General features: G+C 36.0%; 2 protein-coding genes across 6 annotated transcripts in view; both read right to left on the bottom strand.

The window, feature by feature from the left end:
- The window catches only part of LOC138704725 (differentially expressed in FDCP 6 homolog), a 32503-nt gene extending 17473 nt beyond the window's left edge, over positions 1–15030 (bottom strand). For all 4 annotated transcript variants that reach the window (XM_069832890.1, XM_069832892.1, XM_069832893.1 and 1 more), the window contains exons 1-6: positions 14876–15030; positions 14632–14751; positions 13855–14076; positions 7381–7815; positions 4221–4484; positions 2305–2471 (exon numbers count right to left, since the gene is read on the bottom strand). In XM_069832890.1, the coding sequence (XP_069688991.1) occupies positions 2305–2471; positions 4221–4484; positions 7381–7815; positions 13855–14076; positions 14632–14751; positions 14876–14974 (1307 nt within the window). In that variant the 5' untranslated portion in view covers positions 14975–15030. The remainder of the gene's footprint in view (positions 1–2304; positions 2472–4220; positions 4485–7380; positions 7816–13854; positions 14077–14631; positions 14752–14875) is intronic.
- A 6462-nt stretch (positions 15031–21492) lies between these two features.
- thoc5 (THO complex 5) overlaps positions 21493–27112 on the bottom strand; it is a 29061-nt gene continuing 23441 nt past the window's right edge. For both annotated transcript variants that reach the window (XM_069832889.1, XM_069832888.1), the window contains exons 10-14: positions 25464–25587; positions 24005–24196; positions 22266–22381; positions 21869–22056; positions 21493–21756 (exon numbers count right to left, since the gene is read on the bottom strand). In XM_069832889.1, coding sequence (XP_069688990.1) covers positions 21690–21756; positions 21869–22056; positions 22266–22381; positions 24005–24196; positions 25464–25587 — 687 coding nt within the window. In that variant the 3' untranslated portion in view covers positions 21493–21689. The remainder of the gene's footprint in view (positions 21757–21868; positions 22057–22265; positions 22382–24004; positions 24197–25463; positions 25588–27112) is intronic.

The raw sequence follows: 27112 nt of genomic DNA, 5'->3' as shown, positions 1-27112 counted from the left end.
ACTTTCTATGACATATTAGGATAATAATATGTTTTTGTAAAGACAATTTGGAATATCTCAAGCTTAATTTTCGTCATCAACTTCAGATTCTATGTCATCAGTCAAGAAATATTTTATTCTTGGCTGCTCTACCAATCCGATCTCTACTTATCATACATTAAACTAAATGCTAATGTACCTAAAAATTGATAAATCATATGATTCAAAACTTTAAATAAATTTATAATCTTGAACAGATTTATCTGAAAATCAAAAATGAATTGTAAGATGCTCTACCAATGTCAATGGTATTTTGGGCTCTGAAAAATCTATTTCAACACATGAAAGCATTCATATGGACGAATAAGTGTGTGTATCCAATGCCCACCCACTTCACTTGCATGGTTGGGGTTCCACATGCTGCAGATAGATGGTAGAACTATGACCCATTTTCTAGTTGTACACCACTTCGGCGCGTCACACTGTACATGATGTGTATCTGTTAAGAGTTATGTCGTGTACTAGGGTGAGTGTATGTGTAAATGTTCGTGTAATTGTAGTGTCAGGAATGAATGATGATAATGAAGCTGAGGAAGGGAGAAGGGGAAACCTGTTGCCGACACATAGCCTACTCCTGTCAAATAGCACCAAAGGGACCGCCAGGCTTAACGTCCCCATCCGACAGACGAATCACTATCAACAGTGACATATGCCTTCTCTTCATCTGCACTGCGGAGGGATTTGGGATTTAACCCAGGCATATTGGTGCACAATCTAGTGATTAGAAATTGTTCACCGCCATCTCTCCTAGTCCCGAAGTAGAAATTTTATATATTAAAATTTCTGACCCTACCGGGAATCGAACCCGGGCCGGCTAGTCTGGAGGCAAACATGCTACCACAGAGGTAACTCGGTGGACTATGGACGAATATAAAATATTTTTACATGTGTATCAATATGGCTACCATAGTCACCACAGCTGGCTATGGTTGCAGTTTTGAAGAAGTTACATTTGGCCTTTCTCCAACAGTATTATTTATCTCAATGATCACGCCTAACATTAACAATTATTGCTTTTTTTAATCATATTACGATTGAGATGGAAGTGCACATGTACACTATTATTTATCATACCATTCTTTAGTTAAAAAACCTTGCATCTACTAATACAGAGCTCACTGTGTACCCATCAGCCATATTACTACTGAAAACTTCTGCAAACAAAAGTAACTATAAATAACTAAAAAATCACTAACAAAATACTAGTGTAGACATCTATGGATGACAACAGATACTGAACTTGAAGTTACCTAAAATGTTATTTATAAGTGCTGATAAATCTACATTTAACTTTCTGGAAACTAATGAAAGTTATCAGTGCAGTTAAATTTATAAGAGCAGTTAAGTAACTGAGAGTTAACTGAGGTGTACCTGAAACAGGGCATTAGTCTGCTCTTTTCATCCTCCAGCTCAACTGGTCACAGCTTTATAGTTTATCAGCAGGGATGCATTGATGTATAAGTAATGTTACTTCTTTGGTTTTCTTTTATTTCTAAAGTCTAAAATTTATTTTCTAACATACTAATTCTGCCCCATCTGACAAAACATTTTCTTTCGCGAGAATTGTAACCTCTATTATTTACTATTCATTGCTTCCTATATGTTTATTCTGTTATGTCTAATATATTTATGTTATGTTAAAATTGTGTACAAGCCTTAACGCAGATGTATTAGTCATTTTTTTTTTTTTTTCAAAATTAACTGACAATTGTGATTCTTGTTATTATGTCTAAGGAGATTTATTTTATTCCATTGCATTAGGCTACTGCCATTAAAATTATTTTTATTTGAAAAAGACAGCAATTTATTCTTTTCAAGATGTCTAACAACTCTATTGAGTTACCCAGTCTATTCTTCATTTAATCACTGAACATTTTGATTTAGATGGTCATGGCCACAATATTGTAACATAAGCTTCCAATCTAAAGACTGCCGCATGTACAATAATAAACAAAGAATAAAAATTCCATAAAGGTCAGAGTCACAGATAAAGTATAAGCGACAAATAAATATAAAAAAAACACACAATAAATCTAGCCTGCTACCTGAAAAATTAAGTAGCAAGAGTATTAGATACCAGAAGGTGAAAGGTTTAAAACTGTAATGCATGTAAGCAACATTTTCTCCAAAACAAAAAAATAATAATAATAATAATAATAATAATAATAATAATAAGTACGATAAATAAATAAATAATTGTGTTATAGCAAATGTTCCGACATTCATTTGTTAAATATCAAGTATCAGTACCTAATTCTAGCTCACCTTGCCTGCAAATTTCGTACAATTTCTTCATCTCTCTTTGCCTGTGTTTCCTCTTCCAGCAATCTTTCAAGTCTCGTACGAACATCTTCAAGTTCTTGAAGTTTCCGCTCTTCTTCACGATGTACAGCTTCTAAAGCACGGGCCTGACTTTCAGCTGCAACCCGGGCCTAGGAAAACAAACTGCTCTAACATTGTTGCTAAGTGTAGGACTTTGACGAGAACCCATGAACATTATTGAACACCTACAATTTACGAAATTTCTGTTTGAAAGTTTCACAAGTTGTAACGTAGCCTGTTACAAGTACAATAATAATTAATATGACGTTTTAGAAGACGTGATTTTTTTTTTGTAAGTAGGTATTAATATTTTGTATATTTGGTGATTTGTGATTAATACACAGTGACAATAACATTATAATATAATAATATATTATATATATATATATATATATATATATATATATATATATATATATATATTATAATATAATAATATTATTATGATTGATTTAGTAAGTGAACTGTTACATTTTCGCGTCGTAATGAAATTGAAAAGAAAACTATGATTTCCTAATTATTCATGTTATGATGACGTTTTTGAGCAGTACGATAGAAAAAGGAATACTGCAATACATCTACTCTACAAATGAAAGTTAGATAATCTTATGCTCAACAATCACCAAGTGCCTACATTAACAGCTGATACTACAAGCGAATATTTCTAGCAGATCGTGTCCCGGCATAGCTCAGTTGGAAAGAGCACTCAGCGTGTAGAGCTGAGAGGTCCCGGGTTCGATTCCCGGTGTCAGAACGAATTTTTCTCGAATTAAATGGTGATACTACACATTGGCTACTTCACAGTAGTCGTGTAATATTCAATGAGGATGGCGAGACCTCATATATAATGAATATGTGATGTATTAATTGTTAGCAGTTGTCACAAACTGTTGTTGAATATGGCCATAAAATCATTTAAATATGTGCTCCTGCATATGTGACTTACATTGTTCAAAGTACAGGTAGTTAGATCGTAAAATATTACAACAAGAGGAGTTTGGCCAGCACTGTGGATCGTGTCCCGGCATAGCTCAGTTGGAAAGAGCACTCAGTGCATAGAGCTGAGAGGTCCCGGGTTCGATTCCCGGTGCCAGAACGAATTTTTCTCGAATTAAATGGTGATAATACACATTGGCTACTTCATAGTAGTCGTGTAATATTCAATGAGGATGGCGATGACGTTTTTGAGCAGTACGATAGAAAAAGGATTGCCGCATACATCTACTCTACAAATGAAAGTTAGATAATCTTATGCTCAGTAATGCCCAAGTGGCTACATTAACAGCACATACTGCAAGCGAATATTTCTAGCAGATTGTGTCCCGGCATAGCTCAGTTGGAAAGAGCACTCAGCGCGTAGAATATGAGTATGTGATGTATTTCTAGCAAAGTTTACTAACGTACAGAATAGATAATAAGCATTGCTTTGTGGGTTGTGAGTGGCTGGAATGTAGGCAGTTGATGATCACTGTACGTAATATTATATCATTGTATTTTGTAAATTTTGCCTACCCTGGACATTTGACTACAAGCCACCAATGATATATGATAATGATGATGATGAATGCAGAAAGATTTAGAAGCCATAAAATAGTATAAAATAAAAAATCACCCTTAATTTTTTTTTCCTATGACGGAGAATACACATTTTGATCAGTTTCCCTTCAAATTAATTTTCATATATTTTGTCCTTGCCACTTTAATAATAGCCCTTAATTATTTATGTAGTCCTCAGAAATTGTAAAATTTAGGTTTATACAAGTTCTAATATTCAAAGAAATGTCTGACGAAGCCAAAACTTGTATTTGTTTTATGGTGAATAAAATATACGTATCTTTATCTGTACACATGCAACTCACCATTTTTTCAGCTTGTAACTGCGCACGTGTTTGCTCCATATCTAGCAAATGGCTACTGTGACGACGAATTTCTTCACTACGACGATTTGTTTCTGCTACATCACGCTGCTGCTGACGGCGACGAGCAAGCAAACGCTGGTACCCAGTCCCAGAACTATGAGAAACAGCAGTCTGCAAAGCAGACAGCCACTGCAGTCGACTGCAGTGATCAAGAGCAGCTAACTCAAAAGTGCGCTCTCCTGTGTGCAGTATGAATTTCTGTACCTGTCACATAATAATCTAAATTAACCACCACATCTTGAAATGACGACACAAAAAGAATTCAAATCTTGTTTTCTCATAAGTTATGTTGTTTACTGTCGTATTACTCAAGCTCAGTATGCCTCCTTGGTAGCTCAATTGACAGTTATAATAAGCTCTGACTATTAGATAGTAGATGTTTAAAAAGAAATTCAAATAAGTACTTTAATACGATTCTTGGCATCTCAAAGTGCAGTCCCTACCCGGAGATCCGATTGAGGGACTATTTTACCTCCGGAGAATTTTACACTGAGGGACTCCATGAATATAAACAGTGAAAAATATAAAATATTCAAGAAAATAATGAATTTACTTAGATAGCAGATAAGCAACCTCTGGAAAGACAGTTACCTGTACATACAAAGCTATCTACGATTTAACATGCTCATGCGTTTAAAAGGAGTTTTTCGAAACAACAGTTATCATCTTCTTTACAGTTATCTGTGCTTCAACTGGTAACTGTGCCTCGGCCTGTAGTTACCTGGCTGTTAGTACTGATTCGAACAAATACCGATATGTGGCGCTACTGCATTACTGTTTCATAAACTAGATAATATCTATATTATATTATATTATACACCGTGTTCCGCTTATAAGTATAACAAAAGAAATAGCTATAACTTCTGAATTAATACAAGTATATAGTTGAAACCAACTGCTACAAAGAATGAAAACTGGGAATTTTTGTTACCTTATGTTCCATAAACCTCAACATGGCTTCCATTGGTGGCACGGGAAATATCCAACCGGTATTCAACCTCGACCCAAGTGTTATGAAGCATCTGTGGTGTAACATTGTTGACAGCAGCATAAATTCTTTCTTGTAAGTCTGCCAAATCACGTACTGGCGTCCTGTAGACCTGGTCCTTAACAAACCCCCACAGGAAAAAATCAGGTGGTGTTAGATCTGGTGATCTGGCAGGCCATGTGATGTACGGTGATCCTCTTCCGATCCATCTTGCAGGGAATTGTTCGTCTAAGAATGTGCGAACCATGTTGGCAAAGTGTGGTGGAGCCCCATCTTGCACATTTCTAACTCGAGTCTGTTTCTCAGATGAGGCAACCTTCCACGTCAGTGGAAAAGTAAACCGACACAATTGTCGCATCTGGGGGTCGGAAAATCCAAGTGTCGTAATTGAACACCAACGGGATTCCCCTAAATGGAATGTTTGGTGTGGGATCATGCGTGACAGAATCATTGGTCCCTATTTCTTTGCTGAAAAGACAGTCACTGCAAACACGTACCTGGATATGTTGCAACTGTATGCTGTGCCACAACTCCCAGATGGAGCAATTTTCCAGCAAGATGGGGCTCCACCACACTTTGCCAACATGGTTCGCACATTCTTAGACGAACAATTCCCTGCAAGATGGATCGGAAGAGGATCACCGTACATCACATGGCCTGCCAGATCACCAGATCTAACACCACCTGATTTTTTCCTGTGGGGGTTTGTTAAGGACCAGGTCTACAGGACGCCAGTACGTGATTTGGCAGACTTACAAGAAAGAATTTATGCTGCTGTCAACAATGTTACACCACAGATGCTTCATAACACTTGGGTCGAGGTTGAATACCGGTTGGATATTTCCCGTGCCACCAATGGAAGCCATGTTGAGGTTTATGGAACATAAGGTAACAAAAATTCCCAGTTTTCATTCTTTGTAGCAGTTGGTTTCAACTATATACTTATATTAATTCAGAAGTTATAGCTATTTCTTTTGTTATACTTATAAGCGGAACACGGTGTATTATAATAACTGATATTAAATAATAATATAGACCATAATGAATTTACTATATTATCAGTATAGTTTTAAAAATTTGACGTTTTATTTACGTAACTTACGGTAAATTTTGTACTTTCTATGACATATTAGGATAATAATGTGTATTTGTAAAGACAATTTGGGATATCTCAAGCTTAAAATTCGTCATCAACTTCAGATTCTATGTCGTCAGTCAAGAAATATTTTATTTTTGGCTGCTCTACCAATATTAAAGATTTTATTAATTGACAATTAATATTTGGTTCAAAAGTATTGGAAAGCACGACTGCTAATGGCTTCATTGCCAGATGCAAGGTACTAGACAACAACAACAACAATTAATATTTGTCCTACAGAATAATATCTGTAATATTGACAATTGTCTAACTTGGGGTCAAGCCAAAAGGGAAACATTGAAGGAGGAGAGTTCGATCCGGTGCTGTGGATTGAATTTGGCCTAGCTCAGTGGTCAGAACGCTTGGTACATAGAACCAAGGATCCGGGTTCGATCCCCGGCGCCGGAGCGAATTTTTCTCTTCAAATATTAATTGCTCTGCCAATGCCAATGGTATTTCGGACTCTAAAAAATCCATTTCAACACATGAAAGCATTCATATGTAAAATATGTTTGCATCTGTATCAATATGGCTACCGGGTTTGAACTACAGACCCAGATTTTAATCCCAGAGATGGCAAAGCTGTATTTGTAGTATAAAAGTAGAGAGAGTCAGTGGCTTACGCAAAGAGGGTTACCGGGTTTGAACACCCCCTCCCCCCGAACTTAAAAAAAATTACATTTAAATTTGAGTAATTTCTTATCCATAATTGTTTTCCCTTCTCTAATTTTTCACTGTCAAAATAACAAAATCTACATCGACATAGGGCATAGATATCCTATCCCTCCTTCAATATATTCATCATGCCAGTTTCATTCTACAATACCAAATGTTGATCTAGATAAATAATGTAGTTCAATACATTTAGTAAGGACTAAGGCAAAAAAGAAAAACACAAAAAATCATTTTTATCCTAATTGTAAATTTCGGAAAATGCACATTTTCTGAAGAATGACCCTTAGAAGTAAATTTACCTTATCACGTCCGGTACTTGGGCACGCATCCACCCGGCAATGTGCATTTAGCACAATGGACCCACTCTGCTCTCGTTCATCTTGTGCTTTGTAGTAAGTCAGTTCCGTGGGCTGCAGGACAAACCAATACTCCCGCAGTGTTGGAAGCAAGTATCCCCGCTTAAGCAAAGGGCCTTTCTTGATCACATCGTAAAGATAAGTGTGGTACAGGTCTGTGACTGCTTCCTCAATGCCGTCCTGCTCCACACTGCTACCATCCAGCACTCCTCCAGTACACTTAGTTTCCAGGAGAGCAAGAAATGTAGAGAAACGAAATGCAGATGCCATGCCAGCTAAAGATTCGAGTCCTGAGAGGGAAGTGTCATTTTCTGCCATTCCTAATGCCGTAGATAACTGGGAAGCCACAGTACTGACTTCTGAAATATGCAGGAGGACCTGAAATGAAAATATTTAACTGTAATAGGCCTATCCAGCTGCTTATTTTCTTGACGGCACAACAGATTCAATAGCTTAAATCTTGAAGCTTGCCATTATTATTACTATACATTTACAGTAGAATTCCACGTATTCGGCAACTGTGGGACAAAATCAGTGCTGGATAATTGGAAAATAAGTTTATAGGTTATAATAAGCACATATTGTACTGCACAAACATTTTTTTTCATGTTGAAATTTAGTAATTTTCGTATAGATATTTAAAAATAAAGTTTTGAAATACGTACAATGTTTATTTTTAGTACTGAATACGGTAATGTACGTTCATCAGTTCATAATTATTATTGTAATACATAATAGCGTAAAAAAATACTAAAAGTTTTTGTAACCTTAGGCGGCCATGTGACGTGAAGAGCAGTGTAGCCAATGGTGAAGTAGCACTCGATGATTTGAACCTCTTTAACATATCTCTAATGTCTGCTTGTTTATTATATTACCTATCACTCTAATGAAACTTTTACATGCTACAGTGTAACAGAGAATTTCATACTTTCCTATTTAGTCTCATCCAACATTCCTTCGAAGTGAGTGAGTTCAAGTGGTAAATTTACAGCTATCCTCTCTGTGCATTGTTTGCAAGGTCCAAGTGACAGCTTACCGATGCTACACAATCTACTCTAGGGCCATAATGGGGTTTTCTGTCTGTTTTCATGCGTGAACAATGTAAAGAGTTAAAAATATGTGACATGTGCGATCCACTAAAACCACTCACATCTTCGTCCAACTCTTCCCTTTCGCATGACTAACTTTTATTTTGACCTAGCCAAAAGTGCCGTTGTTTTGGTATTGGCGGTTATTTGGGTGCTAAATGCGAGGGATTTTACTGTATTAGGTACTGTTATTACTTACTACACTGTGATTCTTGCATCCACGAAGGTTGACATCTGCGTACAAGAAACACCTTCTGCAATTCTCTAGTTATAATTTCACTGAGCACTGGCCTGAGTTCATTCTCCAGCTCTTCAAGAGTGGATTGTTCACATAAACTTACCGTTTTAAATTCCCCTCACAGATAAAAAATCCCCACGATATTTTCCTAAGAACGAAAATCAGAATATTTCAGAGTAATGTGAAAGCATTCTTCTATATGGCTGTGAAACATAGAAAGTAATCTGTAGAAATCTCTAGAAGTCTTTATAAATAGCTGCTTTAGAAGGATCCTAAATATCTGGTTGACAAACACAATTTCAAATAAAGAGTTATGGGAAAGAATACAAGAAGAGCAAATAAATCTACAAATAAAAGGAAGGAAATGGGGATGGATTGGCCATACTCTGAAAAGAAAATTCTATTGAGAAAGAAGCTTTAAGATGGAACCCACGAGGCAACAGAAAGAGAGGAAGACCAAAAGTTATCTGGAGAAGAACAGTAGAAGAGGAAATACGGAAGGCAGGGGCATGGCGCGAAATTGCCAATATCACTCAAAATAGAAGATGGTGGCAAAAGTTTGTTGAGGCCCTTTGCTCCAGTGGGAGATGTAGGACATAATGACGATGATGATGATGAAGATGATGACAGATAAAAATTACAAACATTTAAATCCAAGGAACGAGTTGGCAAACATTCGCACTAAACAAGCGTGCTATGATTAATTATAATATCAGAGAGTTGTATATGTCAAGCACTGTACTATTATTACTACTATATTTTAGCAAGTGACACAGAGTACAAACTGTATTTCGTTTCATTTACTGTATTGCATAGAATTTATATCAGTACAGTAGCTTTACCCGCTCTTCCGAAATTGTACTCTAGAGACATTATATATAGACGATCAGGTTCTTTTTGCTACAAATGAAGACGAGCTGCAATACTCAATACATCACCTGAATATAATAGCACAAAATTTCAATATGAAAATTTCCCCAAACAAAACAAAAATTATGGCGTTCCAAGGTAAATAGCAAGTTAGGAGTAAAATTTGCATTGGAACCCATATGTTAGAACAGGTAAACTCATTTAAATATTTAGGTTATTTGACATATTTACCTGTTACTGATATATCTGAAAATATTCAACATTTTAATGGAGCCTTAAGAACCATCAACCAGGTTTTCACAACCACGAAACCCCAAAAACATACCAGGTTAAAAGTATATAAAGTTCTAGCAAGACCTGTCCTCATGTATGGTAGTGAGGCCTGGACTGTCCGAAACTCAGATGTTCAACGCCTAACAACTGCAGAAATGAGATTTCTAAGGAGGACTGCCGGCTACAGCTTGCTTGACCACAAAAGGAATGAAGTAATTACAAAAGAATTGAAAATTACACCTATTTATGAACATCTCAACCACTATAGACAAAAATGGCTTAACCATGTCAATAGAATGGACCGTTCCAGACTCCCAAGACAAATTCTCCGCTATATACCACATGGAAGACGATCTTTGGGACGCCCCCTGAAAAGATGGATGGAGGCCGTAACAGGCCACTAGGCCTAATTAATACCTGCAAGGACGATGATGATGATGATGATGACAGTAGCTTTGAGATTCGAAACAACTCAAAAGTTAAAGAAAATATGATTAATTAATTTTTCTCTTTGTCAATCTGGCAAAAAATATAGTAAGTATTAAATTAATTTATCTTTCTGAGTTTGTCTCTCTAAGGAAAATATGGATCCAACCATCTGAAGCAGATTTCCAAACTCCATTAATGGATAAAAACCGCTTCTTCACTGAAATAATAAATCCAGTGGGATCAACTAAATTGTTGTGAATGAAATGGGTACTGATAATACCTATAAAAATGTATTCCTTCTCCATAAAGATTACTTATTCAATATATTATCTCACAAATAAAAATTTGATGTTCAAAATTGCAACTAATTTTAACAATCTGAACAATTTTGTAAGTAAATACAGTACATCTTTCTAACTTCAATCAGCAATTTCTTAATTGAGGTCAGTCACAGCTGATAAAAGCATTACATCAAACAGAACTAGTTCTTGTCTGGTAGATAAGTGAGCTTTATCAAGTGGCAACTCAAAAAACCACTTTATAGTAACACAACTATTATTACTGCTATTAGTGTCATAATATCAGAAGCTAACCATCTTTTCCTGATAAATATGGATCTTAACTGATAAGAGTAAAGTACATGAATTATTTACATATATGTGTTTAACAGTAGTACTCAAGAGACAAATGGATTTAATCTATTGATAAAATGTAAACCAAATACAGTAAACAAACATAGCATAGAGAAGGACTCTTTGTCAATTCTAACGTGTTAGTGGCTATAAAACCTATACTACAATATTATAAAACCATATTATTGCAAATATCGTCGTCGTCGTCGTCCTCGTCGTCGTCCTCGTCCTCATCATCATCATCATCATCATCATCATCATCATCATCATCATCATCATCAACTAAATTGAGGTTGATTATGTAAGCAATTTGTCAAGCTTGTTTTTAAGCAGGCATGCGGTAGTCTTCGTAGAAGTTACGCAAACGTTTCTGCTGATATGAAAATATTGTAAGAAAGAAAGATTAACCTACATATGGAATGTACCGATTCAGCTATTTCAGGTTCATGACTTACAGTATGTCGACATCTGATCATCTAATTGGAATAATAAATTATTATGTAAAATAAGACCTAAATATTACAATTAGATTTTTGAAAAGGAGCAAATAATTAAGGTTTAAAGTCTTAAGGGTTATCACGATTGGTTTAAACATGCACTAAAACAAGACGTAAGTGCAAGTTTGAACCAATAAATTATTGAGATTTGCGATAGATTAATTAGTTTAGGAAATTGTATATTTATTATGTAGAACTACATTTGTATATAGATCTTTTGTTAAATTATTAAGTTTTGTACTTTTGTGAACAATATCAATAAAGCTGTCTGTCTGTCTGTCTATCTATCTATCTATCTATCATCATCTAACATAATATTATAGGAGTAATTCAGATATCTTTCATTCTTCATAAAACTTAATACAGTGTTTAATTTCATAATGTACAATAGATAACACAGTTCTCAAGAGCAAAATTCGTACTTATCCAAGAACCAAGTTGGTAGTCTAACACAGCTTGGAAATTACGACTGAAAAGCCAGAAGAAAAATGGATGACTCCAATTCCAATTACTGATCACACAAACATTCACTACATGTTTTATTTTTTAGTGCTTTTGTTTAAGATTATAACAAGTTATTGGAAACTTCTGAAGATTTGCTCTTCTGTTATTATTTGTACTTTGTTCATGTCGTACAATCTCAGAATAGAGATAGATTTTTGCAGAGCTTTGTTAATTTCATAATAAAGTACAGACACTTTATGTGTCTTCTGATATTACTGTCCTATTCTAACATGTACTTTCAGAGAAATCATCGTAAAAATTTCCAACTTTAGACTTGTGTATCTCGTAAATTATTAGAAATTTTACTATGTATATTAGTTAAATCAATGTAGAATTAGGCAATAAATATGTCCTCAAAATGTTGCACATTAAATTACGAACACCTGTAGGCCTGTATTGACTAAAGATTCTTTTACCAATTTGCTGTATGTAAAAGGTTACAAAATTGTATTACCGGTAAATTATAATTCATCTGAATTCCATTCGTAGTGCAATTGTCTATGGAGGACTAAGGCCAACCAGCTCACTGCTAGCCTTATATCCACATGCCTCAGCAGAGATAAACGATCATTAAACTAGTACAGGGATGATATGTGGTTAGCACAACGATGATCTTTTCCCAATCCCAGGCTTTTGGTTTGTCTTGCATACGAAACCAACATTTGCTACTAATTTTTCACGATGCTAGGTTCACACTGGTCCCATACACTGGCCGAAATTTCATTTGAAAAATTCTTTTCCCAATGATTCAAATCAGTGCTTATTACATATTTTTAGTTCAACACATGATGCCTAGAATCATGCGGCTACAGCATGGCACTCAGTCTAAATTTAATGTTAATATAAAAATAATTTTATGTGACACTTCTGACAACATAACAAATATATTAACATATATTTATAAATCAATTTGGTAATTATGTTACCTGTCATGATAATGCTGATAAAATATAAAAATCATATTTTCGAAGTTACTCATAATGTTGGTTCGAGCATATATGCTTACAATTAAAAAGTGATGGTTAAATAATAAAAAGTTTTATCTGTGTTCATTTTATTTTTCCCTCCCCATGTTTCATAGTGGAATACAGCTCTTCGGTGACCAGAGGTCTGTATGCTTCTAAAATTGTGAAGTTAAGTTACTGTGGCAATGTTTTTTTTTCGTAATGTGTGATAGTGTATTTCCCGCCAGTTTGTAAATTTGATTATATTCCGCGAGTTAGATCAATGGATCTTTTGGTTGATGATAGTGGAGGAAGCAGGATCCAGTTAAAAGTGCGTGATTTATGCCACAGATGTCAATGACTGTTTTGGGAATTTCAAATATTAATGTTAAATATTGAAGAACTGCAATCTTTTTTTGTTAAGTATTATCCAATAAATGTCTTTAAATGCAAACTGTGGAACTGGAATAAGCGAGTTTTCGCAAAGTCGTTAATCAGTGACAGGTTAGGTTTGCTTAGTTCAGGCTTTTAGTATGCCTTGCATATATGATTTTTTGTAAATATGTAGGTAGATACAAAGCGAGTTTTCATAAAGTCTAGGATCGAGGATCAGTGACAAGTTAGGTTTGGTTTGTTCAGGCTTTTAGTTTGCTTTGCATATATATTTATTGGTGTGAAAATTGGAAAAGGAAATATAATTGTGCTACGCTTGTAAAAAGTAAGTTATTTTGCCGGGTTTTTTTTATAGAAATTATCCACTTTTAGCGATTTTTGAAATGTGAAATTTGTAATATTTCATTCAGTTGGTTTTAGAAATTTAAACTGTGTTTTCCGCAACTTATCAGTAATTTTAGTGTTTGAAAAATCATGAAATATGACAATTTTTAAAGAAAAATAAATAAATAACCCATCATAACAGGCTACAGTTTTACATCAGCTTACCTGGAAACAGTCTTGTACATCATTAGAATCGTCTGGCACTAATTCAGCAAGAAGACAGAAGATACGGAATAACTTATATACACAATGATCTTTGAAGACGGGCTTCTCTCTCTGTTCCAAATAACGTTTGCGACAAACAAGCCAGCACACTTCATCTATCTTTTCTTCTAATTCTCTCAGCGCACTCAGAGACAAAGTTGTGTCAGGAAGAGATGAGAAAACCTGTAAAAAAAATCGTTTCACTGTTTTAGACAAATAATAAAATTACTTAGTAAGGAGTTGGCTGAAAGACACGTCAGTAACGAAATCATTTATGAGTAGGCTTACTAGTCATATATGAAGGAAGATTGATAATAAACATGTGAAATTACATAAACATATCCTACTTCACCTTTTGGACCATCCACCGAAGGTACCGGTATCTGAATCCAGTGATGCAGATACAATAAAGAATGAAACACCATTGCGTCCCAGTTCTTTAGGATAAAAAATCTGATATTTTTATTCCATTTCAGAGTATTATAATTATTACAATATTAGTAATGTATCTATTGTTACAATAAACAGAAGGGGGAAAAAATATGGCTGTGTTTCTAAGGGTTGAAGCATCCCAGTTTATTTTATTATATTATACGCACTAGAAACCCTAATACAATTAATGGCACAATCAATACTTCACTCTTTATTTAATGTAGGTGCCGCACTACAATAAAGCCGTCGATGATTATAGCCTTATGTATAGTTTCATTCATATATGGGCAATACTTAGTACATTACCTCTTTTTGAAGGTAATATTTGAAATGTTCGAAGTTGAGATCTGCTGTACTACGAAAGTGCTCCAATCCTTTTTCAACACCATAAAGATCTAAAAGAGTTCCTATATTTGCCGTCAACACCTGCAGAATTAAAAGAAACAGAATTATTCCTACAGCCACACCTACTTTTAAGACAGAACACCGAAAATGTATTTTCATGAGTCACAAAAAAAATGCACTTAAACAGTTTTAAATTAAACCTCACCTTCAGTTTTGATTTCATTACAAGTCCATTTCTGTCAGCTGAAAGTGAATTAAACGCATGCCAGATGCTATTTGTTACGTTCCGCAGAAGCAGAGACATGCTTTACCTCCGCATTACAAGCAACAGGTGACTAATACATTACAGACAGTCTCACCAACGTCATGATAAGACTACTTTTCGATGTGGTAATACCAACATATGAAATTATGTTATTCTCTTGATCCCCTCACACGTAATTTTGGAAGGAATAAGTATTACGATTCAAAATACTTACATAATTAGATACGTCAACGTACTTTAATAAAAGTACCGGTAGTAACAGTAATTACGCCTCATTTGACTACATAACTTCAGTTATAAAATAAATACACAGTTTCTTAAATGAGCATAGTTGGTCCTACTGAACAAGGGATTTTCTCTATATGGTAAGCTCCAATTCCACAGTAATGACAAATGTTGTGGTATCTGTATTTATTATGACAGATCACGTGGGTCCATCTTCATTGAATGGCGGGAAATACAAATAGTTTAAAAGTAAGATGTTCTCTTCACCGAAGAGAACCAATTCTGTGTAGCTCATTATAAATGAAAAAAGGTAAATAAATAAACGAAAACATAAAACTGTCTTAACTGTCTATCGTAATACTGATTTACGATTTATTTCCTGTAAAATTAAGGTATTATAAGCAAAAAAAGTTTAAAGTGCCTTTTCTACTATTGTAGGTAAATTGGACTAAGTTCTTAAAATCAATGAACTTAGTATATGAGAGTAAAATAACGTTATTTACGCCTACTTGGAATATATTAAACTTAATTACCTAGATATAACTTAGGTTTAGTAAATAGCAAAAAGATATGGATAGAGTCTGTTACTTCATTCAAACATCAAATTTAGGAATTTTGACATCGAAGTGAAATATCTGTCACTGGAAAACAAATTTTTAGGAATTTCTCGTTATTAGTATCTAAATTATCGTAATAACGAATGTCATGCGTTTTTAATATGGCATACACCTACAAGTCTTAAAGGTAAACTATGTTTGTTAAATTCTGAACAGGTCTATGTAGTATTAGTTTAACTTTAAATTTTAAGACCTTCCACTTATTAATTCTAAAAATTATAGTAGCTATGTATAACTAATATTTAGGCTTTCAGTCTTTCTATGCTCAAATGTTCTTTCACCACTCTTCTCTATTTTCCCAGCCTCCTTTTAAACCCTTCTCTTGCATTTCTTCATACTAATTTCCCCCATCCATGTAACCAGTAGTCTTCACCTCTTTCTCCTTCCTGTAGACATCTTTTCTAATACCTTTCTCGGTAATCTGTCGTTCTCCATCTTCTGAACACGACCATACCAATTTAATTGTTTACTATAGATATCACCTCTGATTGAGTTCTGGCTGATATATACATCTATTATCAGGCATTACATCTCACTTGACGATGTGTCAGAGGAAGAACAATAATTATTGTATACTTCTGAAGTCTAGTGTAATATGTTACTAGTAGCAATGTATGCAATGGAGGGGGGAAAGGAACTAGCCACCCCACTCCATTATCTCCTGGCCTAGTTGCCTCATGAGTGATGCCTTGATGGTGTCACTTGTTGAGTAAACAACAGCAACTATGGATATAGTTAATTATAGAATTTTGATAATCCACCCTTCTCCAAATTTCCTCGTTTCTTGTTTCATCTAATTTCGAAATTGTGCAGACCTTTTGAGGAAGTCCATTTCTGTAGATTCTAGTTTAGATTTAACTTTTGAATTTAATACTTACAATTATGCTCCATAAGTTGTCACGCTCCTGACTAATGTTTTATAAAAAAAATTGTTTTAAAAATAAGTTTATCCAATAAGATGCCATTTAACTTACTTATCATGGACTTCCTCTCCCCTTCCCCCCCCCAATGTCACCAGGGTGTCATTCGATATTTCTGGTCTCTCCTAGCAATGACTTATGTGTAACCCACTTCTGAGATTGGGGCACCTGGGAAGTGGAGTTACTCTGCCTCAGTGATATTATGTTGTTGTTTTCTAATGCCAGGCATTTGACAATAAAGTCATTTGACCTCTTGCACTCCAACATTTAGCAGCGATCTCGGCTGGGGAGGAACACGTTACTGACACAGCGGGAAAGGCATGGAGAGCATTACACTTTGTGATGAGGGTACTAAGGAAAGGCTCTGATAAATCCAAAGAGATTGCATATAAATCACTAGTTCGTCCAGTAATGGAATATGGTGCTGCATGTTGGAATCCTTACAGATTAGAACATATTAAGACACTGGAAAAGATTCAAAAACGGGCTCTCAAGTGTTGTCGTAATAATTCACCATTAAAATGGGATACACTCACGGACCAGAGAACGCGAATTCGATTATGCGCAATGTTCAAAACATACAGAGGTGAGCCTGCCTGGAGCGAAATAAAAAATAGGTTGCAGCCGCCAAATTACTCTTCAAGGAACGACCACTCATATAAATTGAGGGAAAGAAGACAGAGAACGGACAATGGAAAGTTTTCTTTTCTCAATCGTACTATCAGGAACTGGAATGCTTTACCTGCAGACTTACTAAAAGCTTTACCAATAACCAAAAATGTATTTAAAAATAGGCTTAAGGGCTTTACTAATAGACGGTAGTATATTATACACACTAGTTAAAGGGTGTAATTGATATCTGTTTATTTGAAGTATTCTATCAGGAGGAAGTGTGTTGTGTCAGTGAAGTGTGTAGTGTCAGTGAAGTCTATTGTGTAAGTGAAGTGTGTTGGTGTCAGTGAAGTGGCTGTGCAAAGTATTCAAACAGTGAAATGGTTAGAAATGTTAGTGAAATCAGGTAGAATCAGTGCAGTGAGTGAGTTGACAGCGAAATAAGTGTAGTGCCAAAAGGTACTTGTGCAGATATGAACCTATATATTATTTTAATGTACCGAAGTACATATGATATTTCCATGCAGATATTCTGCGTGATCATACGATGAAAGAGTAATGGAACGGAGAAAAATTCTCTCCGGCGCCGGGATTTGAACCCGGGTTTTCAGCTCTACGTGCTGATGCTTTATCCACTAAGCCACACCGGATACAACTCCGACGCCGGTTAGAATCGTCTCAGATTAAGCTCCAACTCATGGGTTCCCTCTAGTGGCTGCCCTCTGCACTACGTCATAGATGTCTATGAACGCAGGACCGAAGTCCACACATGTGCTGAGGTGCACTCGATATGAGTGACTAGTTGGCCGGGATCCGACAGAATAAGCACCGTCTTAAATCACGAAGTGATTTACGCATATCATATATATTATTTTAATGTACCAAAGTACATATGATATTTCCATGCAGATATTCTGAGTCATCATACGATGAAAGAGTAATGGAACGGAGAAAAATTCTCTCCGGTGCCGGGATTTGAACCCGGGTTTTCAGCTCTACGTGCTGATGCTTTATCCACTAAGCCACAAAGGATACAACTCCGACGCCGGTTAGAATCGTCTCAGATTAAGCTCCAACTCTTGGGTTCCCTCTAGTGGCCGCCCTCTGCACTACGTCATAGATGTCTATGAACGCAGGACCGAAGTCCACACATGTGCTGAGGTACACTCGATATGAGTGACTAGTTGGCCGGGATCCGACGGAATAAGCGCCGTCTTAAATCACGAAGTGATTTACGCATATCATATATATTATTTTAATGTACCGAAGTACATATGATATTTCCATGCAGATATTCTGCGTCATCATACGATGAAAGAGTAATGGAACGGAGAAAAATTCTCTCCGGCGCCGGGATTTGAACCCGGGTTTTCAGATCTACGTGCTGATGCTTTATCCACTAAGCCACACCGGATACAACTCCAACGCCGGTTAGAATTGTCTCAGATTAAGCTCCAACTCTTGGGTTCCCTCTAGTTGGGTTCAAATCCCGGTGCCGGAGAGAATTTTTCTCCGTTCCATTACTCTTTCATCGTATGATGACGCAGAATATCTGCATGGAAATATCATATGTACTTCGGTACATTAAAATAATATATATGATATGCGTAATCACTTCGAGATTTAAGACGGCGCTTATTCCGTCGGATCCCGGCCAACTAGTCACTCATATCGAGTGCACCTCAGCACATGTGTGGACTTCGGTCCTGCGTTCATAGACATCTATGACGTAGTGCAGAGGGCGGCCACTAGAGGGAACCCAAGAGTTGGAGCTTAATCTGAGACGATTCTAACCGGCGTCGGAGTTGTATCCGGTGTGGCTTAGTGGATAAAGCATCAGCACGTAGAGCTGAAAACCCGGGTTCAAATCCCGGCGCCGGAGAGAATTTTTCTCCGTTCCATTACTCTTTCATCAGATATGAACCTGTCAGACTCGTGGGTCTTAGTTCGAGCTTAGGGTTAAGATGCAAATTAGATTTACTTTAAATGTTATTTTAAGTGACCATGCATCATTTTAATTTAGGATGCTCCTTGTTATTATTATTATTATTAATTATTGTTTTTTATTAGTTGTTTATTATTAATTGTCATTATTGAGTGTAATTAGTTACCACTGCCACCGGGTATATACCCATTTGCAGTGTGAATAAATAAATACATACATACAATATTTTTCAGTGATATTATGATAGGATGACTATGAAGTGATTCTGACCTGATTGTGACTTGATGTGAACATGTTTCTCACTTGATGTGATCGTGAGTGTGACTTTGGTCTGATGGTGAGCGTGATTCTAGTTTGGTGTGACCATGGGAATGATTGTAATCTCGGTTGCGATCTGTCATGGTCTGCTACGTTGTATGTACTGTACTGTACTGTACACCCTCGCTTGCTGCTGTAGTGGCAATGTGCCTCAAACAGAAAAGTGCCACGTCAAAGGAGAGAGCTTAAAAAAGCTCGGGCTCGGAATTACTAGCAAGCACCACATCCCTGCTCTAGAAGCTAAAGTGAACATGCAACTAACAATAACCTAATATGATTACAGGTATGACTCTCATCTGATGTAAGCGTAACTCTGACCTGGTGTGAGAGTAAACAGGCAAAGCTTCGCAATTTTCCAGATGGTGCTCATCCATGATTACGTCCTTTCCACATAACACAAAATTAGTTGAGAGGGAGATGCCAGTTCTGTATAAATGAGCTGCCAAACAATTAAGCCCGGTCAGAAGATGGAAGGCTGCCACTGCTGAATTTCTTGGTTCTTGAGGGATGATGTTTAAATTTTGGAGAATGGATTACCATGATTTATCTTTAGCTGATTCCTTTATTCTGTTCAAAAATTTTTTGTTTGTATTGGAATTGAATTTAACAGAAATAAATTATTTTTTAGTAATTTGGTTTTGTATTACGGTGCAGCCTTTCTTAGCCAGCTGATCCAACAATTCATTACCTGCAATGCCGAAGTGTGCTGGAACCCATTGCAGAACTATTTCCTTGCCTAGTTTTTGGAGCTGCTGGATCAGGGTACAACACTGAGAAGTTTTGTCAGTTTTGTGTGAACTATTATTAGCTATAGCTTGTATAGCTGCTTTTGAGTCAATGAGGATTACAGCTTTGGAAAATTTATTTATTATTTGAAGTAGATTGGTTAGAATAGTAAACAGTAACTCTGATATGTAATTTGATATAATTGTAATAATTCTTTACTTCATATTATAATGCATGACTGCCTCCGTGGTCTTTTGGTCAGCATGCTGGCTTCCAGATCAGGAGGTCCCGTGTTCGATTCCCGGGCTCGGCTCTCGGTGAATTTTTCTTGAAGAAGAGGAATTCCCTAGAGTCTGGAAATTTGTATGAATGTGAGTGTGATTGTGAGTGTGCTGGGTTAATATTAATTAACCAATCATCACAAATATAAAAATACTTCAGGATTGCTGCTGGGCAGTAACCTGAACACACGTTTCAGCGTCACATTGCTGACAAGTAACTCCATCTTTTAGCACAACCATAAAGCATCTAGTAGATGCTATAGAGTTACCAATAACGAAAAATATATATACATATATATGCACGTGGTCCTGACCTAGCATCAGAATGGATGTAGTTTTGACTTAATATGTATGTATGTGCGGCCGGGTAGCTCAGTTGGTAGAGCAGCTGGCTACGGACTGGAAGGTCCAGGGTTCGATCCCAGGTGGTAACAGGATTTTTTCTCGTTGCCGAACTTCCAGAACGGCCCCGAGGTTCACTCAGCCTCCTATAAAATTGAGTACCGGGTCTTTCCCAGGGGTAAAAGGCGGTCAGAGCGTAATGCCGACCACACCACCTCATTCTAGTGCCGAGGTCATGGAAAGCATGGGTTTCCCCCCCAAGTGCCTTCATGGCATGTTACGGGGATACCTTTACCTTTTTTTTATGTATGTATGTATGTATCTAATGCTCTGAATTTGACAATGAAGTCATTTTTTTCTTGCTTTCCAATATTTAGAGATTGTATCTAAATTTGAAAGTGCATCACATGTTGTTATAATATGTCTCATTCCCATTTCCTCTTCTTATTTTGACATAATATGAATGTACTTTAGATATGATGTCAGAGACACATAATCATTTTATATTATACTATACATTCTATCAGGTAATTCAGGGATATAAATACCTTAATTACAAAATTAATTACAATTCACAGTTTACCATGAAATTTACTTGTTTTTATAGATGACATTATTAGTAGAACTTTACAGAAACGTAAACAATTTGTCCACACTGTGACCTCTGAATACATAAATTTTACAGTTCCAAATATTAAAAAATATCACATATATTTATGTCATATTTCAAAATAAAAATTACAGCACATAAATCAAATGGAAACAAATTCAGCGCTGTGTAAATATTCCACCAGCAACCTTGAGATATTTATAGGGTCTGCTGCGGCTTCTACCCCTAGAAAAAGTAACAACCCACAATTAGAACTGTAGTTTAAAATGGAAGCAAAAGCTACATACAATTCATACGAAAATAGCATATCTTTCTACTCTATTACCACACAACATACCTAACAGGCTGGAAAAATATTTTTTCACGAGGAAATTCTGGTGGTGATATTCCTATAGCTCCTGCTGATTCAAGGAACACATCCAAACAAGCTCTGAGTCGTAACAGCTGAGCTGCTAATAGGGTGTTACCCCATCCAACACCACCAACGAGTTCCATCCAATACACATTCAACTCACGCTCCATATCCTGAAATATAATAATAATAATAATAATAATAATAATAATAATAATAATAATAATAATGTCACTTCATGTCCCTGGAGTATAATCGACTCGCAATGAAAAGTGGAGCACTGCTGAACAATTTCTGACCAACTACTGATAATATGAAGCTACGTAATATGGATATGCATGTATGAATATGAAATATTCTCAATTAATTTCATTGCGCCAACCCTGATTGCATCATTATTCCCAGCATTATGATCACCATGCCAATTCAAGTGCAGGCAGAAGACAGTAGGTGTACGTGGGTAGTCACACTTTACTCCAATCAGTGCCATCAGCTTTGCTGTAACAGAAATGTGGAAGCATAGCAATGAAAAGCAACTTTATACAATATTATGTATTTAGTATGTTCATCACTTAACAAAAAGCAATTTTTATGAGTCTCTCATACTTAATTTGAAAGGAATTTAGTTTCATAAAGCAGCATAATGCAAACCAGTGACGAAATATGAAACATCTCACAGTGAGTTCCCAGAAACTAAATTTTAATAAGCAAACTACAGTTTCATAAAACTGACCATATTAATTTTACGAAAGTTTTCTATTTTAAAAATAACTTGTAGTACTTTCTGTGTTTGTGTAGTGGTAACTAAAGGATGAAATCTGTTCATTTCTTTATACAAAAACGAAGTTATCATTATAAAATAGGTCAAACAAAGACAATCTGCCTTCCATAGCATACACAATACATATTCAACTAATTTGGAATTTGTTCACTTTATCACACAAATACGAGGTTACTATTTATAAAATACGCCAAACAAAGACAATTTCATCTTCCATATAATTTTTTTTTGTCCAATGGTGTGAGATGAGATGAGGTGAGGTGAGGTGAGGTGAGGTGAGATGAGGTGAGGTGAGGTGAGGTGAGGTGAGGTGAGGTGAGGTGAGGTGAGGTGAGGTGAGGTGAGGTGAGGTGAGGTGAGGTGAGGTGAGGTGAGGTGAGATGAGATTTGTTGGGATGCTACAGGGGAACCGGAGTTCCCAGACAAAACCACTTTGTTACAAGTTATAAATATAGGATGTACACCAGGGATCGAACTCAGATTCACAGAATCTTAAGTCCAGTGTTCTAGCCACTAGATCACCGTGCTTCCATATAATATATTTTAAATTAAAGTCTGTGGTGGGACAGTCCATGGGGGACCAAGGCCGTCCAGGTGACTGCTGGATTCACATCCACATTCACATGCCTCAAAAGAGGTGAATGATCATCCAACCAGTATGAGGATAATGTGTGGTCAACACAATGATCTTCCCAGCTGGCATACAAAAACCGAACTTCGCTGCTCACTGTGGATTCGGATTTAGAACGTTTGTTTAAAACTATAAATTTATACTTGGTGAAAAACAGTATAATTTTTTAGTTGGAGACTTTAAAAAATTCTAACAATTTACTGAGGCCAATAGTGGTAAATTTGTTAATGATAATGTTGATTGAAATTAGCGTCATGAAGAGCACGAGAATAGATTGTGTTATTTCTTTACTTTATTATATACTTTTGAGAGTGCTTATGATTTGTTTATTTGAATTAACTTTGTGTTTCTTTGAATTTTCGGTGTTTCTACATTTAATTTCTGGATCTACTTGTGTTTTATAGATCCTCATTAACTCTCTCAAAAACCTATGTTAGGAACTTACATACTTACTCACAAACGGCTTTTAAGGAACCCGCAGGTTCTTGTCGCCCTCACATAAGCCCGCCATCAGTCCCTATCCTGTGCAAGATTAATCCAGTCTCTATAATCATATCCTACCTCCCTCAAAACCATTTTAATATTATCCTCCCATCTATGTCTGGACCGCCAATGTTAGGAACATAAAACATAACTTTTTAGAACATTAAAGACCGTTGTCTAGTTTACACATTATGTAATTTTAGCCATACAAAAGGAAATGACTTACCAGTTCCTCTGGTTAACATAGCTCTGTAAAAAGTGTCAGCACGGCTCACAGCCTGCGCACGAACTAGAGCTTGTGTATGGGAAGCGTTTCGGAAATCATCCCATAATATTGGCTGCCACGAAGACAAGATGGCACTTATCTTTGCTGGAAAATTGCTTCGGAGCGCATGAGGTACCGATACTACACAATCCTCTGAAAAACATAAATACATTTGCTCAGACTCCATTATTCAGCACAGTCAAATTGTCTGTTATCAAGTGTAGTGTCCACTTAAACTCTGCAGCCTAGTGATTTCTGTGTTTAACCCTGGACCCAAGTAACAGAGGTTTAAAGGTGACCTGGAGTGGTGAATTTTTCGGACTTGAAAAATCTAAAATGTAGCTTTCTTTGCGAGGAAAATAAATCTGAAACTCCTATGTCATATTAAGTTGGGTCAAACGCCTGACATTAGAAAACAACAATATTTTTACAAGAGACTAAGTAAGGACTGTAAAAGAGAACGAACTTAAAAGATACAGAAATTAAAAGAAACGGATATGTTGTTGTTTTCTAATGCCAGGCGTTTGACAATAAAGTCATTTGACCTCTTGCACTCCAATATTTTTCAAAGATATTATCATGGTCAGCCACTGAAGTACAGATTTTGAGGTGTTCCGAATCCATTTCTTGGTTTAAGTTGCAAAATGGGCAGTTAGGGGACTGATATATTCCAATTCTATGTAGGTGTTTGGCCAAACAATCATGGCCTGTTGCTAATCTAAATGCAGCTACAGACGATTTTGTGGTAAATCGGGAATTAACTGTGGATTATGATGCAGAGAGTTCCATTTTTCCCTTGAGATTGTGTTATCAAATTGTGTTTGTTGAAGTCTAAGTATGTAGATTTAATAAATCTTTTCACAGAGTAATACGTAGATTTAGTAACAGGTCTTTGCTAAAACATCCGCATTCTCGTTTCCCAGGATTCCACAATGGGCTGGTATCCATTGGAATACAATTCTTTTATTGAGTGATATTAATTGAAAGAGCATTTTAGTTATTTCTGCTGTTTGAGATGAAGGTGTGTGTCTAGAGACTATTGATAGAATAGCTGCTTTGGAGTCTGACAATATAACTGCATTCTTAAATTTATTGATGTGGCATAGAAGATTCCTGAGACTTTCACTTATTGCAATGATTTCTCTATCAAAACTTGTTGTTCCATATTCAAGAGATCTATAAAGTGAGAAGAGATAGCACGTAACACCTGCACCGGCACCTTGTTCTCTGGAGATCAAGGATCTGTCGGTGTATAAATGAAGCCAGTTTTGCGGAGGATACCTAATATTAATTGTCTCTAAAGACAATTGTTTCATTATTTCTGTGTTTACTTCTGATTTCAGTATTTCTTCTGTTAAACGGATATAGAATGCCTCACAAGATAATTTTTAATTATACTATAGTAATTATGAAAGCTTACCCAAAGCCTGAACCTGCTTGCACAGGGCAAGTCGAGCCTTAAGTCTCTGCCTAATTGCTCGCATGACACTCTCCACACTGGCTTGACTTACGGCAGTTTGTGGCTCTACTATGGAAGAAGTTTCCTGAAAAATATTGCAATACATTACATTATATTCTTAAACAGAAAACCCCTTTCTATTTAATATATAATGTCCAGATGAAAAGTATTCAAAATAAAAACAGAATTCCTTTAGTCTTCAGTTTGTTATCCCAAACAGATGTTTATGTATGCTGGAGAATCAAATGTGTGTTGCATTCTATTGAGTTGATGTAAAAGTTTGTAGCGTTTTATCGTTCTGACAGAAGTTTTTTATTTTGAGATGAATAGAAGACAAAAATTAATGTCATATATTCTTCTACATTATCTATGACTCTCTGTCAATGCAGGGATTGTTTTTCGTTTCCATATCTGAAGAAATCTGCTGGTTTGAAGTTAAACAAATCGACAACCCAAGCATCTCCACTATCAAAGTAGTTCCCTTGAATATTGTTGGATATAGAACAGAAAAAGTGGAAATCTGAGGGTGCAGGATTGGGAGAATATGGGGGATGCGGAATCACCTCTCAACCAAGCTCCTGGATAGCTGCCTTCGTCATGTTAGCGAAGTGTAGGCATGCATTATTGTGTTACAGCAGCACTTGATGCAGTCTTCCCAGTCGTTTTTCTTCAATTGTGACTGCAAGGAATCTGAATTATTGTTGTTTAGTCAACTGTCCGAAGACAGGTTTGAACCTCGTGACATCAATAAGGCATCACTCATGAAGCAACTAAGCCAAGAAATAATGGGGTATGGTAGCCAGTTTCTTTCCCCTCCACTGACTAGTAACATATTACACTGATCAGACTTCAGACTACACAAACAACTGTTCTTCCTCTGACACGTTGCTGGCAGTAAATGTCAGCAGTTATGGTTACATTCTTGGAAAGCAATTTGTAGTACACGACGTCTTCTTTGTATCATCAGTGATCGAACCGTAGTCCACAGGATTATAACTCCAGCACTCTAGCCACTATATCACTGTGGCAGCTTTAATATAAAAATATGCACTGATTATTATTATTATTATTATTATTATTATTATTATTATTATTTATCATCATCATCATCACCATTATTATTATTATTATTATTATTATTATTATTATTATTATTATTATTTCTGTGTGTCTATATATTTAATTTGTTCTAGTATGTATGTTTATACTGTTTTTGCTGAAAGAAAAATCCTAATGTAAACAAAACTACGTTGCTGTCATACCCGTGACTGGCTCCCAGTCGAAACACTCACATGACGCAGGAAAATATAGTTCGTATTTGGAAACCACAATCTTGTATTATTTGAAAATAAAAAATTGAATTCTAGTTGTTAAATACAACGAAACATTTAACTTCACTCATGTGTAAAACACTATGTAAAAAAAAGCTACTTTTATATTTTGTTATGTACTATGAACACGGATGAATACCAACAGTAATACCGAGGTAGTCTGTTCTTGTAACAAACTGGCGTCACTTGAGCTCGTAGTTGTTCACGTAAGCACGTGGTACTGAAGTATGGCTTCTGTATCCTCAACTATCCATTGTGAAGACATAAGACTTAAAAATA

This window comes from Periplaneta americana, chromosome 8 (assembly GCF_040183065.1).
Source record: "Periplaneta americana isolate PAMFEO1 chromosome 8, P.americana_PAMFEO1_priV1, whole genome shotgun sequence".
Lineage (NCBI taxonomy): Eukaryota > Metazoa > Arthropoda > Insecta > Blattodea > Blattidae > Periplaneta > Periplaneta americana.
The sequence above is the reverse complement of the archived record's forward strand: the minus strand, read 5'-3'. Positions and strand labels throughout refer to the sequence as shown.